General features: G+C 46.5%; 7 protein-coding genes across 7 annotated transcripts; 3 read left to right on the top strand and 4 right to left on the bottom strand.

The window, feature by feature from the left end:
- Positions 1-155: 155 nt before the first annotated feature.
- On the top strand, positions 156-1,361 carry COCVIDRAFT_27837 (hypothetical protein; the record flags this gene model as incomplete). Its single annotated transcript, XM_014699728.1, has 1 exon — positions 156-1,361. The coding sequence occupies one exon, from the start codon at positions 156-158 to the stop codon at positions 1,359-1,361; it is 1,206 nt and encodes a 401-aa protein (XP_014555214.1).
- Positions 1,362-1,793: 432 nt separating this feature from the next.
- On the bottom strand, positions 1,794-3,049 carry COCVIDRAFT_17199 (hypothetical protein; the record flags this gene model as incomplete). Its single annotated transcript, XM_014699698.1, has 3 exons — positions 1,794-1,886; positions 1,932-1,957; positions 2,095-3,049. 3 exons carry the CDS (start codon positions 3,047-3,049, stop codon positions 1,794-1,796), a joined length of 1,074 nt encoding a protein of 357 aa, XP_014555184.1.
- Positions 3,050-4,557: 1,508 nt separating this feature from the next.
- COCVIDRAFT_17198 (hypothetical protein) lies at positions 4,558-7,587 on the top strand (the record flags this gene model as incomplete). The annotated part of the gene is made up of 3 exons (XM_014699697.1): positions 4,558-4,696; positions 4,750-6,550; positions 6,627-7,587. The coding sequence occupies 3 exons, from the start codon at positions 4,558-4,560 to the stop codon at positions 7,585-7,587; spliced, it is 2,901 nt and encodes a 966-aa protein (XP_014555183.1).
- A 1,799-nt stretch (positions 7,588-9,386) lies between these two features.
- COCVIDRAFT_27834 (hypothetical protein) lies at positions 9,387-10,809 on the bottom strand (the record flags this gene model as incomplete). The annotated part of the gene is made up of 3 exons (XM_014699727.1): positions 9,387-9,981; positions 10,037-10,223; positions 10,269-10,809. 3 exons carry the CDS (start codon positions 10,807-10,809, stop codon positions 9,387-9,389), a joined length of 1,323 nt encoding a protein of 440 aa, XP_014555213.1.
- A 960-nt stretch (positions 10,810-11,769) lies between these two features.
- COCVIDRAFT_27833 (hypothetical protein) lies at positions 11,770-12,804 on the bottom strand (the record flags this gene model as incomplete). Its single annotated transcript, XM_014699726.1, has 3 exons — positions 11,770-11,950; positions 12,007-12,698; positions 12,745-12,804. 3 exons carry the CDS (start codon positions 12,802-12,804, stop codon positions 11,770-11,772), a joined length of 933 nt encoding a protein of 310 aa, XP_014555212.1.
- Positions 12,805-13,246: 442 nt separating this feature from the next.
- On the top strand, positions 13,247-15,494 carry COCVIDRAFT_17195 (hypothetical protein; the record flags this gene model as incomplete). The annotated part of the gene is made up of 2 exons (XM_014699696.1): positions 13,247-13,722; positions 13,787-15,494. 2 exons carry the CDS (start codon positions 13,247-13,249, stop codon positions 15,492-15,494), a joined length of 2,184 nt encoding a protein of 727 aa, XP_014555182.1.
- Positions 15,495-15,723: 229 nt separating this feature from the next.
- COCVIDRAFT_17194 (hypothetical protein) lies at positions 15,724-16,703 on the bottom strand (the record flags this gene model as incomplete). The annotated part of the gene is made up of 2 exons (XM_014699695.1): positions 15,724-16,214; positions 16,310-16,703. 2 exons carry the CDS (start codon positions 16,701-16,703, stop codon positions 15,724-15,726), a joined length of 885 nt encoding a protein of 294 aa, XP_014555181.1.
- Between the last annotated feature and the right edge of the window lie 275 nt (positions 16,704-16,978).

Genomic DNA, 16,978 nt, shown 5'->3' with positions numbered 1-16,978 from the left:
GTCACTCTCTTTTCTTACAGAGATTCTCATTCGTCAAGCTCGTTCCTCGAATGACCATACCTTCACCGCAATTTCTCTTCTACCTTGTCGTACCTTGCATCGCCATCTTTTTGTACAACATTCTCTATACCCCCATACAGCTTCCTATACATGCAATGCCAGCACAACCATCAGCGCAGGAAGTAGCGACTACCCTTCTCGCTGAAAAAGGGTTGGTAGTCGAGTCCCTCGAACGTATTCAGTCATTATGGGCCGGGTATGGCGAGATATGCCGAGTCAATACTGTTCCGGATGCTGCATCGGCTGGCTCTTCCACGGAACACCAATCTTTTGTTCTCAAACTTGTTACGCCTCCTCCGACAAAGGCAGATGATGAGGGACATACGAGGAAGATTTTGAGTTATAGAGTAGAGCAGTACTTCTACACTCACCTCGCGCCTCAGATGCCAGATTCACTTCCTGTTGCTAAATGCGTGGCAAGCATCAACAAGCAGAACGAGGACGGTACCTCGATAACAGCCATGCTACTAAGCGATCTCAAACAGCAGTATCCCATTGCGGGTGAGAAACGCGCAGTGCTCTCGGAAACCCAAGTCTTTGCTGCATTGGACTGGCTCTCCGGCTTCCACGGCTTCTGGTGGTCGCGCGTGCAAACCCTGACGCCCTCATCGCTTGTCCTACCTCCACTCGAGGAAGTCCAGCGCAACGACCAAGACACCGAGGAAAAGAGCGTCTGGCTCAACGGTGGCTACACATACCTCACAACACGACGAAAAGAGTACACCTCTCTAGCCATGGATCACCACTCGGACTGGGGCATCCCGCTCACCCGCCGCACAAACGACGAAGACCTCTCCATCGCCGAAATGGCAGCCCTCTTTCTCGCACCCAAAACACCAGAAAACCCTTCAATAGCCAAATACCAAACCCTCATCCACGGCGACGTTAAATCCGAAAACCTCTTCACAAGCACGTCAGGAGACCAAGTCGCATTCTACGACTTCCAATACACAGGCCTCGGTCTCGGCGTCTGCGATCTCGCAAAATACTTTACCTGCTCCGTCCCGCTCGCCATGCTCGTCGCAGACAAACACGTGCAGCAGGAGCTGCCGATGCAGGAAGGCGAAGAGAAGCTTTTGCGTCGCTACTGGGAGAAGCTGTGCGCAACCGGTGAGCGAGAATACGACTGGGCTACTTTTGTGAGGCATTGGGAGATAGCGCTGGTGGATTGGCTGCGGTTCCAGGCCAGCTGGGGGTTCTGGGGTAATACGGAGTGGTTGGAGGCGAGGGTGAGGAGTGTGTTGGGTGATGAGGAGTGGCGGAGGTTTTTGGTGGATAATGTGGCTAAGATTAGCACATAGTAATTAAATCTGTGTACATGAAGGTCGTATGTGCGTGACATTCTATATGATTAGTCCTATAACGCGCTGCAAATCATTAGTTGAGAGCTATAATAATATTTTATTTTCCAATTTTTCCAACTTGCAAAAATTCAGCACGATCGCCGGTATGGCCAAGTGGTAAGGCGTCGCACTTGTACCTCAACAAAACCGGGCAATGCGAAGATCGCTGGTTCCTAAGATGGGAGTACAAAGTGAATTTTATACACAAAGTGAAGGAAAACTGGTCCTGATCAACTTCACTTGTCTCATTAATCACATGCTTTGCACGAAACACCTCCCTTGTCGCCTATGCATTATTCAAATGCAGATACAGCTTGTTCTTAGCTGACCGGCCCTCTGCTATAATCGGCTTTCAAGAAACAAAGAGACTGCACTACGATGGCTCTCTCTTCACGTTTCAGTTTCGTCGTAGTACCATCTACGTTGTTCAAGCAATTTTAGGTCGTTGTTGTGGCCAAGGTTCTTCACATCATGCCAAGGGAACTACAAGTGGTGTATATTCAGTCAGTCTTAACATTATCTACGTACCATCCGAATCTTTTGGAAGTTCCATCCTGCATCCTCAAATGTATCTCCCAATATCTACTCCATATCCGCTAATTTGAAATTAGCGAAGTCTGATCTTTTCATGGCTTCTCGTATCCGTAATTTCGTTTCTGCTTTCCCTCAACAACTGCTTGCGCCCACTCACCGCTGCTTAATCCAGCTCTCTTGGCTATACCACGATCGCATTCGTCTTTCTCAACCACAATAATTCCTCGTACGCTTTGCAATGCTACCCTCAGTTTGTACATATGCTGAAGAGTTCGCTCTGATTCACTTTGCTGCCCAGAAAACTTGCCATCATCTTCATCGGATGTGACACCAGGGCAGTATTCTGAATCATTCGTGACTTTATTGTCGATGTCTTTGAGGCTTTGGGTTAAGTCATCGATCACTGGACTGAGGATCTTATCCTGTAAAGCTTGTAGAACAACAACATGGGTCTGCTCTGATCGGATACATCCATACGGAGCTTGGAACCACTCTCCATCAGGGTCCAACAGCAGGCAATCGCTCCTTCCGAGCAGATGGGAAACCCCGTCCAAGGCGACAGCCATTTGATGGCTTATTGGTTGTAGGAGCTTGACGATGAATGACCAAGATTGTCGTAACTCATAATTCTCTGGAGGTAGTTGTGAGATGGATTGGTTCAACTTGGTCATTTTCTCGTGGCGTTCCTTGTGTTGCGCTCTGAGATCGTCATTCCACAGCAGCTCACGTGCGGCTTCCAACCATTCAGTGTCACCTTCAACGCCAGGTCTTAGCTCTGGTACAACTTGCTGGAACCATGAAAGCTGCTTGCCAGTTTGTATATGGCGGGTAAATTCGGCGATTATGTGGTCTGGCGGAGAGCGCTGTACGAACTCGTGAAGCAATAGCTGCTCTTGACTTTCTGAGACGAAGAGAGGTGTAAACGAGCCAATTAGGTCGGAATGTTTGGTTTTAGATAGTGTATCTGATGCCTCTGGTAGAAATGACAACAGGGTTTGTGTAGGGTCGGTCGCAATGTCATGCAAGGAGGTTGTGTTGTCCCGATCCTGCATAATTGGCTCGAGACACTCAGTACCTGAGCGTGTCACACGGCGTTTACGCTTGGTCGACATTCTGGGCGATGATAGTCCAGGTTAAATTAGAATGTTAGCCGTAGTAGGCTGGGAGGTCGGAAAAGAGCGATGGCATGGGCATGTGTGGAAGCTGGCGCGAACGTAGTTATATGCTATGTAGGAAACCATACACGAATGTGACAGAACATGTTTGTCGGTATGTTTGAATAGGCTCTAGGGAACTTACAGGGCAGTAAGAGTATGTTTTCACAACTAAGAGTAGTTGCAGCAATCTAGAAACGATCGGTCGATCTATTTTCCTAGTTCTTGAACTACACTCAACCCTGATGTACACACTACCTAATAATATATTGTGGGTACTACAGAGCATGTAAGTTTAAGGATTAGATATGTCAACTATCACATCGGTCGAGATCTCGTTGGTGGTGGAACGTACCCTTGTTGCCTTATACAAACAGTAATGACAACCATTTAGGATTGGGCACGATTGACGTCATGATCAGATCAAATTAATAAAGCACTATATTTTTTGTTGGATCAAATAAAATATCCAACTATATAATTGGAATGAAAGTTGCTCCTATGGCGCAGTGGTAACGCGTCGCACTTGTATGTACCACCTTGCAATGCGAAGATCTCTAGTTCGACTCTGGATGGGAGCATCTATTTTTGGGTCCCGATACGACCAATTATGATAACATACATTGACACTATGGTGAAACATCTCAATTGTATTATTTTTGCTTGGAGCGCAGTCCCATCCTGTCGCCTTCCTGCTATTGGCTTAGCTGCATACTGTGATAAGTCCTAGTGGTGTTTCGTGCAAGAAGAAATGCGATTAGGTTAATTCTAGGAACCTCTACTTTCGTTGGCCACAGCTGTTATGCCAAGACCTTCACCCTCCCTCATTGGACAGCGTTAAATCACGCAATGAACACTAAATTTTCTGCCAAATCACCCGTGCAGCGTGCCAACTAGCCGGAGGAGTCAAATGGATAGGCAGCTAAATGAGCCAGATGAATGGCCAGCCAGTGTAGCCAAATCAGTCAGCAGCTGGAGCAGCCAGGGTATTGGCAGTCACAGCAGGGGATGGGTATAGTGATATGGAGCCAAAGCTGCATCATTGTCCAGCGTCTTACGGGATGCAACCATAGTAGGGTACTACCTGCCAAGTAATTAATCTACTAGTAACAATCGATGGTACCACCACGCAAGGATGTTTATATCATGACATCTCGAATCGGGAGCTCACAAGTGTGGTACTGCATTGAGGCAATACATGGACGAGTTTTGTCTTGCTCTAGTGTGCGTGAGAGCGATACTTGATAATACATAGTCCATCTTATTGTGTCAATCCCGCCAACAGACTGTTGATCCACGATATCGACGATCGGTTAACCGAATCTGACATTTCTAGAATCAGTTTTTGAAGAGTAAACTAGCCACTGCCCTCCCGGCGCTCCTATTTCCATCTGGTATTCACTACCTGCGAGCTACTAGTGAAGGTACCAACGCTTTGTTGTCACATTCCCCGTTTGTGGGCCGCAATGGCGCCCCCACGTACGGTCAAAGATCGTATCCCGCCCATCCTTGGATGGCTCGCAGAATACAATACTTTTGAAGTCCTTCATAAAGTTATTTCCGATAACTTCGGCAAGAATGGGATGAAACTTGGTCTTATACGAGGTAAATTGGCCTCCCATCGTAGAAAATCTCCTGAAAATCTGCTAATGATATAGGCCCTGAATATGGGAACGTAGATGGCGGGCTGATCGTCAACCCCCCAAGCGACTTCCCGTTCAAAGACCTAACGGCTGCATGTGAATGGTTGCGACAACAAAAGGACAACCGAACCTCTCAGCCATTGCAAATTTATCGATTTGATTGCAAGGCCGGCTGGAGCCCCCCAAGGGCTGGGCAATGGGTACCATTTTACATGGTCACATCTCACGCCTTTCCGCAATATATCTGTATTGTCCCAATGCGCAGCTGGCGTGGCATTTACAGGACCTTGAGGCGGAATACATGGGATGCGGTAGCGCATGGACAGTTTCAATTGTCCCCGAATGAGGCACTCGTATTCAGCGATGTGTTGGCGCCATACGCAGTGCACGAGAGTGATATATACAAAGCCCTCACACGCATTATTAATGCTTCACTCCAAAAGTCAACTTACGTCAACCCAACCAATGGGGTCAAATACAATGGCTGGGTTGTACCAGACCCAGACAAGACGGCAGATGGCTTACTTACCGTCCTCAACTGGAAACACAATGCTTCCGTGGATGTTATAGAGCGTTTACGGGGGTTCATGAAAGGCGTTCCCAGGATGCGCTTGGAGCTCAATCCGGTAGCACCACTAGTATGCGACATGTTCTTATATGACGAGCAAGATAATGTGTCATACAACATCGAGCACAAGTCCTTCTCTGTCGATAAGGGCGGCCTGCTCTCGCTACCACTCGATTATCTGAAACCTGAGTACAATTGGCATTTTCTCTTGAAGCAAACAGGGGAGAATCTCGTGATCTTTACCCGCTCTGGACAAGAAGATGCCGTTTTTATGAAAACAAACCCCCATCCAATCGACATGTCAGAAGAAGGAAGCTCTGAGGAGTTTGCGAGGATAATCAGAGTCAATGGGCCAATTGCCAAAGCCAGACTGCGGGAAAAGTGGGGGAATGCCAATGTTTACGACAACTCATTCGAACTGATGTCTGCAAACAAGGGCGAAGAACCGTATGAAAACAACGCCAACAACCACCGCAATACCGTGAAGGTAGCCCAGATGGGCCTCGTTTTCCAAGCCAAGATCAACAAGCAGTGTTGTAATCTGCGTCAACATGCATGTATACTACTTCATAACCATCCGAGCGCGGATGCGGCCATTTTGGAGCATACATGGAGCATCAAGGACCAGGAGCTGTACCGGTCATCTGGATTGATTCCTGTTTCATTGACAGGAAGTGAAATGGCTTCAAAGAGATGTACTCTGCTCGCATTCATCCCACATACGATATCGGACACGATAAGCTCTACCTCCCAGTATTTCGAGCTGGCGACGAACATGGGTTGGTCTTATCCTGCCTGTACCGCCCAAGACTTTGTATTCATCGTGATGACTGGGGGGTTTCAAGACCCAGACCAACTGCCCTGTCTAGACACGGTTGTTCTCATGCCTTCCTATCAAACAACAATGCTTCCAGAACCAAGAAAATGTACAACATGCGAGAACGTCGATAGAGCCAGACAATGGAACTGGACCAAAGGCAGAATTCAAAACCATGAATTAGGAAGAGCTAGCAAAGGAAAAGCCTTTTCCTTCCCTGCCTCGCCTTACCTAAAGCCTGAAGCTGAGCCTTTCAAGAAGCTTCATACCTTCGACAATGATTCTGTGCATTCGTTTTTCAGCGATATTTTCTCTACCAACAAATCGGAGCTCATCACTACCATAAATGGTCCCTCAGGTCTGCTCCAGCGACAATGGAATCATGGCGACATGACACTTGTTGACGACAGCAAGAGCCATCCAACTTACCGGTAAGATTTGGGCCCATCATCCATACTCTATCTGTTTTCGCGCGACTTTGAAGGTTCTCATGCTAATCACCAAAAGCTTCATCCAACGTATCTTAGTAGGCTTGACCCAAACGCGTACCATGCAAGACCTGCCTTTCGTTACCGATTTCAACAAAGATTACCAAACGACATTGGAAAAGGCGGAGTTCCGCAACCCTAGATCCCGCAAACGATATGCTATGGAAATAATTGTGAATGAATCCGATCGCGGGATCACACTCCGCGAGCTGATTGAGTCGTTGGGGTTCATTGCTGAAGATGTCAAGCTCTGCTGCGACAGCTGCTCCAAGGAAGGCGAATGCAAGTTTCTCAACCCTGAGATCGTGTATACACTACCCGACGATGATTACGTCTGTGGTAATTGCTACCGGCGTCAGCGAGTGGCCCCAGGCCCTTTCCCCTGTACGTTTGCAAATCTTCCCAAAGAGTTCCTACAACGCCTCCGCGCTTTTCCGGAACTTCGAGCTCATGTACCTTGCCACGAATGCTGGACGAGTGGAAAGATTTGCGACAACAATTCTGAGATATGCAAAAGTTGCGCAGGAGCTAACTTACGCTGCGTGAGGATCGCTTGTGAGGCTTTTCAGGAACCAAGAGACAACTGGTTCTGTCCTCGTGATTGCGACAAGGCCCACTTCAATGATGGATATAACAACATTGTCCAGCATTCAAGGACGAGGGAAGGTTTTAACGCCCTTGTTGCTGCTAGGCAATCTGCGCTTAGACGAGATACACGTACGGCTATTTGTACCGAATGCTGGATGCATTCTGGAGACGAGAAGTGTACAAATGCTGGAATATGCCCTCCTTGTAAAGTCCGTATCGAAGAAGGCGATCGCATCACTTGCAAGCGAATAAAATGCATTTCTTACACAACATGTTCAGTAGAGAATTGCAAATTCGCTCATGCCGCTCAGAATTTCAGCTCCAATGACCTTATTGATAATAAGGTTTTTCCACGAAGGTTACAAGGGAAACCTCAATATCCCTATATTTGATGGAAGGAAGAACAATGGCCATCGAGTTGCAATCATGCACGTTCTATAGACGGATATGACTACATAGAGATGCTCTAGGAAAAAAAATATATGGTATCCACGTCCTCCTCCAAATATGATGAGTGAAATGTACAGATTTGAGTGAATGTCAATACTCCTCCTGATTCTGAATGGACATTAACAAGTAGCCTCAAGTGCTAGCCTAGAAAGGATATGGGGATCTGGCGGACAGCAGAGAAGATCCTTAGGTACATGGTCATATCTTGAAGCCATAAGGACCGGTTCGCCAACACCGTGTACGTGGTTTGAACTGACATGAAGCTTGAATTTTGAAGATTAGCAAGCGTCGCAAAAGGCCAATTGCATCCTTGCCGTGGTGTGTTGCCCAATTATCGAGACCAAAGCAGCAAGAAAGACTACCCAGAACCGCTTCTGCGGCGACTCTGGCCGCAGCAATGGACTCGGGAGATACATGTCGTATGGGTAAGTGAGATTAGCTAGCGCAATAAAGGACGATGTTTGGAAAACGTGCTTTGTAACATTTCAGTGACACGTGTAAGCTTCAGCATTAAATTTTTTTGAGAAAGCGATCCTACTCCTTCGAACAATATATTGACTGCCTCTACATAACTATAGTACATGATGAGATCATGAAAGCTTTCCCTTTTCACCACCACCCAATACAACTATTCTGCAAAACAGTCTTCAATGGCTATGTCTAGTACATCAGCCGTCAGCAGCAATCGCTTTCTGAATCACCGTATACGACCTTTGTTCCATCGCTAGGAGCATGTGTAATTCAGCACAGTTATCCTGTTTCATGTGATTTAGAATGTTTGCATATTGACTTACAGCAGAAATCGATAATTTAGCGCTGCACTGGAGCATGGAGTCGTACGACGTCGCTTGCTAGCACGACAACGCGAGCTGTTAGCGCCTGCGCCTCGCCGCGATTAACATCATGATGCTTCCGAATGAAACACGGCCATTTCTAGAGCTAATCTAGCGTTGCGGCTTGATACAATCGCATCGTAGAGCAGAAAGTGCAAGGAGCTGGTGCAATTCTATAGAACAGGAAAGGAAAAACTGGTATAGCTAGAAATTCGTATGCTCTATAGAACGAAGGCTGATATGAGAAGAATACTAATAATAAAAAGCTAACACGATGAGCAGAGCGTGGTAGACTTACATTGAGCTGCGGAAAGCAGCCTCATGTATGCAAAACAAGAATCGGGTGTTTATCTTTGTGCTTGTCTAGTTTTCCAGTAATTTGTGCAGTATGTGCTGTTTTTGGAAAGGTGCTAGCGTGGGTGGCAGTACGTAGCGGTGAGCGGGGTGGAGCTGGCGCCAACTTGCAGGGCGAAAGCACGGAGAGAGCATGTAGCACAGAGCACAGGGGTGCAGCGGATTTGAGTTTCACAACTCCGTAGACAGTCCGGAAAGTCTTCGCTTGATGGAGTGGAATGCTCGTAATAGCCCGGGAAACTTTGCCGAAAGCGTTCGAAGCGTCATGATCAGACTATTTTAGAAAAGCTATTCGGCGTAGCTGAAAGATTCGCAGCAATGTGTAGTTGTATTTTCTCAGTACAACTTCCAAGAGGTCTCAACGATTGTAATAATAGATAAAGATAGGTGCTGGGATTTGGAGTGCTTCGCAATGCAAATATCTCTACATGACGAACTAAACTCGATTTCAACCCTCTTCAACTTGACTTTAGTATCTTCATCTTTTCCTTCATTCACTCACTTCAAACCCTATGTGCATCTTCCATGTTCAGCTTCCATTTGGACAATATCACCTATGGCAAATCATTCCGATCGTTCAGCCACCCTTCAACGCTCTTTCCATTATACTTCTTCCTTGGGCGGAGGAGAAGACTGCTTTTCTCCCAGTCGTCAGAACCTTTGTCTTCATCAAATACCGATAATGGTCGCTTTTTGCTTCCCACTTCCGACGATATCATCACATCTTCTCTGGATCTCTGTTCCGAAGCGCTTTCATTGTCCTTTAGCGCGTTGCATGACCTGGCGCGTTCTTCCTCTACTAGCTCTTTGAACTTCGCTCGCTGCGCATTTCCTGCATCTTTTATCTTGTGCATCTCAGATAGAATGGAATCATACAAGATTCTCCATTCTATTTTATCGTGGCGATGGAACGCATGGGCAAGAACAGTCAGCAAATCGGCACTCGCCTTGCACTGGATTTGGGGCGCATAAGGAATGCCTTGAGGGAGAAGCAGTTGGCCAGGTTCCTCAATGCGATGGCCTTTATAGGTTTTCCGTGCCCATAAGAGGCACTCATGAAGATGGTGAGGCACGAGGTTAGCCGTCTTTCTAGTGAGATCAAATGTGCATGAATCCATCTCCGTGTACGGAATCAACATAGTGCTTGCACTATAAATGACACTTAGATAATAATATAGTCATGATTGGATCAATTATTACTTACCTTGGCTGTATATTGATCTCCCACAATGAACACTTCTTCAAGCGTTGTGACGGTGTGGCGGTGTTCCACCACGCCTTCTCAGAAGGCAGCCACGCCTCCAGTGCAATGATGAGTGCAGATTTCGCTCCGCTCTTCCCAGGAACAGCTGAATCTTTGAACTCTTTGTCTTGCATCCAACTGAATTTGACTGTTCGATTCAGTATTTATGATGTTGAATGACTTCAGGACTTACAAGGTTGTTCGCTGCGGATCGCGCAGTTGTTGAGAGATACAGCAATCAGGCCGATAGGATGAACAGTGTTCACCTCAGATTCATAACATCCCATCAGTGACTCAAAGCCATTGAAAAGTCGTTCCAACGAGTAAATATCCCGCAGTCTTTCTTCAACATCATCCCAATGTATATGGTGTGTTGCGCGAGTAATGTCAGGCCTTCTTGTACCCTGAGGGAGCTTTCCAATTATGCTTTTAGTGTGAAATAGCACACTCTCTTGCTCAGACGTGAGGCGTGCTAACCATTGCTCTACAACATCTGGGGACTTTAAAGTACTCTTCTGGCTCAGCCTCTCGTGCTTTGATAAGACCAGGTCTTGTGGGAATTCCTTCTTAGTCTTAAGGCGCCTACAAATAAGGCAGCGATCTTGTTGTTCGCCTTTTCGTTTACCTTTTGGATACACATCTCCAGGCGTCACATACCGCATTTTGCATTCTCCGCAAATTTTGTATCCAGTACGATCTGGTGCATTCGCAAGTGGCTGCTCTGATGCCGACATCTGTGAAAGTTGAATTCCCTGTGGTTTTGAATGACAGTAGAAAGATGATAGGCGGGAAGTTGGGAAAGTTTCAATTCATACTCGAATTTAAGGACTCTGCACAAACGACAGGAACGATGTAGAATATTCCACGAGGGCGGTAACCAAACAGCTGATTAATGCAGTGAATGACGAAATCAGATGGAAAGTTTGCGATAATGCGCGACAAAAACGTCTCTTAGTGTCATCGCATTATTGTTTGTCTTGATTAGCAGGAAGACCGCCTGGTGAGCCAAACCATGAACAGTCACAACGGCGACTGAAAGTGACAGTGATGAGGAAACTAAGAGCGCGACATGGCAGGATTCATATCGGTGTCTTGGGAAGCTCCTCACCACCATGTATTCGTACTAAAAAGCAAGAGTAAAGTCAATTGAATGCCTTATACTTGGACCAAAGTCACATCTTGCAGTATGTACTAAGTAAAGGCAATGAAACATTGGGTCGAGCAGATTTTCCTGGTAATAGCACAGCAGTAGTTGACTACGAATCAACTGCCAGCCGCTCCTTATCTCTGTCACTATTTCAACCTTTGCAATGTTTTTGTAGTAAATAATCTTATATAACAGCTTGGGTCCTGCTAGGCTGTCAGGGAAACGGTTCTGGTTGCAAGTAGGTAAAACGAACTTTATAGTATACATATACTGGCAATAAATAATCCTCCGTGACCTATGATTAGCCTCACTTCATAAGGGCGGGTGACTGATCAGAGAGGATTGTCACGGGGAACAGTATTATCGCTCTGGAAGAGCTTACGCATTCACATTCCGAAAAAATGGCAACACCCCGCTTACTAGTCTCGAATCAAGGAATGACATGGAATCTTTTATAAAACAATCCGAATTCCGCCTTGTTCGTAGGTAGCAGTGGCTACGCAGACATACACTCAAAGCTAGCCCTACCCTTACGCCACAAGAATATCTACATATTCCTGGCCATCTTGGATTCTTCAAAGGGTCGAAGGAGGTGCCTTCGAATATTTTGGCTCAGCCTAACGATCAAAGGGTTACTCTCTAATATCTGAGTAAGATGCAACGTCTCGCGGAGGTGTGTCATGGCCTCGTCATAGTAGGTACCCGAAGCTGTCATCTTATCCGAAAGACTGGAGCAGTATGAATTAGTTAAGTCGCAGTGATATAGCAAGCGATTGTAACCTACAAGTTTGGAGAAAGCACGCCTTGCAGATAGAAGATACAACCCTCCCCAAAGTTCTCTACGAAAACGTTGAGTTTCGCTCCATACCTGCACCAGGTGTGCAGCTCGTCTGCTACTACCTCCATACCTACCGCATTCATATCTGAACTATTAGCGTATACAGGTGTGATAAGCTCTAAGAGATGCTTCTTCATCAGGTGGCTGATTCGATTACCAGTGCAGTCTGGTCGCGCAAGCTTTACTATGTCGTGCCACATAAGCATTAAAAAGTGCCATCGGACGCTATTTAGCTTCATGTTATGAGAAAGAGTCTTAGTGTACTGATATTGAAGTATCAAAGCCTCTCCTGTTGAGTCCTTATCATAGCTCTGAATGTTGTTCATAACCTCCTTAGAGTAGAAGAACGAATGAGCATCAGCCTTGTTGTTTTCGATGTGCGTCTGAATGGCTGGCGACAGGATCAACTCTTGGAGACGGAGTATAGTAATGAACGGACTCTTGCGATCCTCTTTGTTGACTTTCTTTACACTGCTGCTCCATGACCCTCTCTTATAAAGGTGACGAGCTTTTGACTTTTTCCGAGGTGGGTCGTGATCCATAATATCGGGAATGAAGGCGCACACAAGCTCTACTAGTACAGCTTTGCAATCAGTAGGCAACGAACTAGACGCATTCTTCTGGAGATCTTCAATGAACTTTTTTGTTAGTATGTATTATGCACATAAACACTAAGAAGCATACCTTTTCGTCTCTGAGCATCATTTGGAAACTTTCCAAAGCGTCCAGTACATCTGTTTCCATTTGAAGCAGCAGTTGAATCACGTGGTCCAACTGCTGGGATGTGAAGATCGCACGTCAAATATCATGTAACAAGTCGGAATTTCCGGGTATTTAGATAATGAGAAGCATTCAAGGTAATAACGTAATTTGAGGGTTCAATCTGGCTGGCAGAAGCGCTGACACTGTTGCAGAAGGCCCCCATGTCTGAAACATGACTCTGGTGAGCAAAGCACCTTGTATGAGACTCATTTTCCAATCTATGAAACAGTGGCTTCTTTCTTTCGTCTGAATCAAGTTTTATTCAACCACCCGCACTCTTGATATATATCCCGATAGCTCGTAGCCCATATTTTTCTCATCACGATCAGCCTCCTCCTGCCTTTAGCAGCGCCCTATTAGCGCTCTCGATTATACCCTCGGGGTAACTTCACTGCAACTACTGCAATACTTTAATTCTTTCTTGATGGAGAATAACAACGCACGAGTCACTGACACCCAGTCGCTCAGCCTTACCGAGCCAGATTGCAGCCGTGCCGCCACAAAGGCACACACAACTGTAACGAATGACGCTGCGGCTTCCCAACTCAATCATAGCCCAGTTTTTCAGCTCGAACAAAGACATGGGCCTCCCAGAGATGTGATAGAAACCTGGCAGGAGATGCGGGATCGCATTCGTCAGCGATACAGCAATTCGCTCATTGATCCCACCAACACCGAGCCTTACGGTGGTCTAGCTTGGTCGCTCATCGGGGAAGCTGTGGCATATGGCCTGGTGTATCTACTGGCTCCCTTGATCATCGATGAAACAGTCCTCTACTTTGTGGGAATTATTGGTCCTTCTCTCCGCACAATTGCCTGGATCAAATTCATCCGATATTGGCTTCCATATCTGATTGCATGCAAGTTTTTCGTTGGGATAGCGAACAGATACTTCCAGAGGTGTGTGGTCTGAATATTCTTTTGATATATAGTCTTTATCGGCTTTGAATTAATTGTTTATTAGAACCCCCGGTTTTCTCGTGAAATATGTCCACCATGCGTTGATTGCAACTAGTACCAGATTGATTCAACATGCATGCTCCCCTATTGCGCATCCATCTCAGAAAGATGCTGATCACCCCACCAACACTCCTGGATTCTGTACGCATGAGCTGGAGCAGCCCCAGTCTAGCAATGCAGTTTTGGCTATAAATGCCCAAGATTCCGATCACGCAGTAACATCACCACAACCAAGACCTTTAGCGAGCTTTCCAAGCCATAAAATACCGTCAGGAAAGGCTAAAGCCTGGCCCGGGATGATGCGGGTATTGCAAGATGTTGAACTGCCGCCTCGGATGCATGCGTACGATCAGGATGCAAACTTTATTCGGACTAGCACGGAGCCTAAACTCATGGGAAAAGCGCTTGAAAATGCCTACGGATTGAGAAAAACTACACCAATATCTGTTAATATGCGAGAACAAGATTTTCCCCAGGATAAAGCACCAGAAGATCTGGTTGCCACGCCACTGTTCGTCCTAGAGGGGCAGGCTTGTACTCTCACACCAGGTACTATTAATGATGCACGGCCGAATGCTATCGAAAAACTTTCGGATGAGCTTGGGAATGATGTCCAAGAAGTTTCTGACGTTCAGCGAAGCTTGCCTTCAGATGCTGATAATAATGTATCTGCGCCTCATCAATATCGCACACCACCAAACACTATTGCGACTTGTTGGAATGCATGCCAAAAACTAGTTCTATCTATACCGCGGATTACCGAGATTGAGTCTACAGCTTCTGATACTTTAGGGAAGACGTTTGATAAGTCTCAAACCATAACCGTGCTAGAACAAAACGTTGTACAGACATGTGAGTCATCTAACCCCGACTTGGCCCTCAGTCGATATCAATTCCCATACGTTTTTGACGTTCACACAACAAATCAAGATATCTGCAGGTTTTTGCAGAAGGCTATTGAGCGCGTCGCACGCCGCGGGGGCAGATTTGGTATTTTAGCTGATGGCTACTCCGGCACTGGAAAATCCTACACACTCTTTGAAGCTCCTGATTCCATCGCTCGATCTACCGGGGATGTCCTTTTTGGATATTTGAAACTCAAAGAAGTCTTGTTCTCCGCAACAGAAGTAGTCCATAGCCATGACCGGGGTGTCTTTATCAAGCCGATAGAGTTTTCACCAACTAAACTTCAGTCAATCAAATGCACGGAAAGGAATATAAACGCATTCAAAAAGCGCATGCTGGCATATCCAGCCACTTCAGCAAAGGATTTTAATGCTCTAGTAGGTTGGACTGTTCAGAGCCGGGAAGTCTGTCCCACCGCAACTAACCAAAACTCCTCACGAAGCCACTTGGTTTGCCAGATTCTGATTCCAAAGGCAAACGGCTATGCTATGCTCACGTTGGCGGATCTCGCTGGAGCCGAGGATCCAAGCGTGACTGAGAAAGGAAGCATCAGTCAGCTTATTAATCAGGAGCGATCCATGTTCAACCAGCAATTCCTCGCGTATGCGGAAAACCCAAAAAAAGGAGTGTTTCGTACTGGCGAACTTGCAAAAGCAATGCGTACAGCATTCTCGGAACATGTTCCGCTTCACCGTCCTGCTATTCTATACATCCCGCATGTTAATAAAGCACAAAGCACGAAAAGCTGTTCTCGACCGCGCCTTGACATGGGAAAGGCAATTATGGATGTTCAGAACGATTGCTAACACGACTGTGCCTACAAAACAATGACGAAGAGAAGACATGGGAAAACGAAATGGGGCTCGAACGGCGTTTCACAGCTGTAGACGTAGCGCAGTCCTATTTTTATATAAAACCATACTTGACATGATGCGTACCGAGCCAACAGCAGTATGGACTGGGTATATTTGAGTTGAAGAGATAAGTTACTCCATGTGAAAGTTACATAAATTGCACCGCAAAAGCGCAAAGTGCCTACCTGGCGATGATCTCACCTTCATCCCACTGTTTGCGGTGAGCTTGGGAGCAAAACCATGTCTCTGTGCTGCGCTCTGCTATCATGAACCTCCAACGGCTACATTTGTTGCCGTCACTGGTTACCCCTGGACAATGTTGAACGCTCCTTTCATCTCGCTTGCCGACTTTTTGTGATTTCTGCGACACCGTCTTTTCGTCGTCACAATCCACCCCTCCGTTACCATTCTTGCAAATCGATGGATCAGTCGCTAACCTTGAAGTATGTTCAGTGCCTTTCTGATGTTCGTTCTGGGTCGCGCCTTCCATGGTAGTTGCTTCAGGGCCTACAAGGGAGTAATTCTGCGCCAGAGTCTGGTCTGCGACCGAGGTCATGACGGGAGAATTTGTCGTGTTCCTGGACTTTTGAGTAACTGTCATCGTGCTAAAGTTAGCGATTTGTTCTAGGGTGAAGGCTGTGGAGTCTGAAGTGTTTGCCGTCGATGCCAATTCTGAAATGTCCATCATATCCGCCTCTTTGACCTTCATGTTGTCGGAGAGCAGCATGCCGGTCCTACAATCAAAGGTATTCTATCGGATGACTTACCCTCGTTTGAGATGCTGGGAGTAGCTTGCAGCCCCTCATCAGATAACAGCTGATCGTAACCAGGCCCGAAGAAGCGAAGTTTGATGTAACATGGGAGTAAATCCATCTGCATCCACATGACCTCCTGAGCGTAGAAGAAATTGCGAATAGCGCCTGAAGCTATGCCGCTAGTCATAACAAATGATTTGCTCAGGTTTGTGATGAGTATTCTGGCGCCTCTGGTGGCAGCGAGTCGTTCCGCACGCTCCAACACGCCTGACGCGATTTCTTCGCTAAGGTTAAGACCATTCGAGATGGCTAAAGCGACATCTTGTGAACGAGAAGTATTGCGGAAGTACCAAACGACCCCATATAGGGTGATTGCTTGTAAGCACCGCGGTTGAATACTCAACATTGCAAAGTCGATGGTTGGGGAGTTAGATGAGCGGCTAGGACGAACAAATATAGTTGTAGTGTGAGAACGGAAATTTGTCGATCCTGTATCGTGCTTGGAAGTAGACCATGGATGATGCTCGAAAATTCCTCTACACTCCCGCCTATATGTAGGTCCGTTTGTGTGCCTTATATGATGCGGGTTTGCCTCATCGCCATCGAACGCACGAGCATCTTACTATAGTGAACACGACGATCTGCTGGAACTGCAGATCTATCAACAGAATGATGATATTG

Source organism: Bipolaris victoriae (genome assembly GCF_000527765.1).
Source record: "Bipolaris victoriae FI3 unplaced genomic scaffold scaffold_58, whole genome shotgun sequence".
NCBI lineage: Eukaryota > Fungi > Ascomycota > Dothideomycetes > Pleosporales > Pleosporaceae > Bipolaris > Bipolaris victoriae.
Note: the sequence above shows the minus strand (reverse complement) of the source record. Positions and strands in the feature narration are given on the sequence as shown.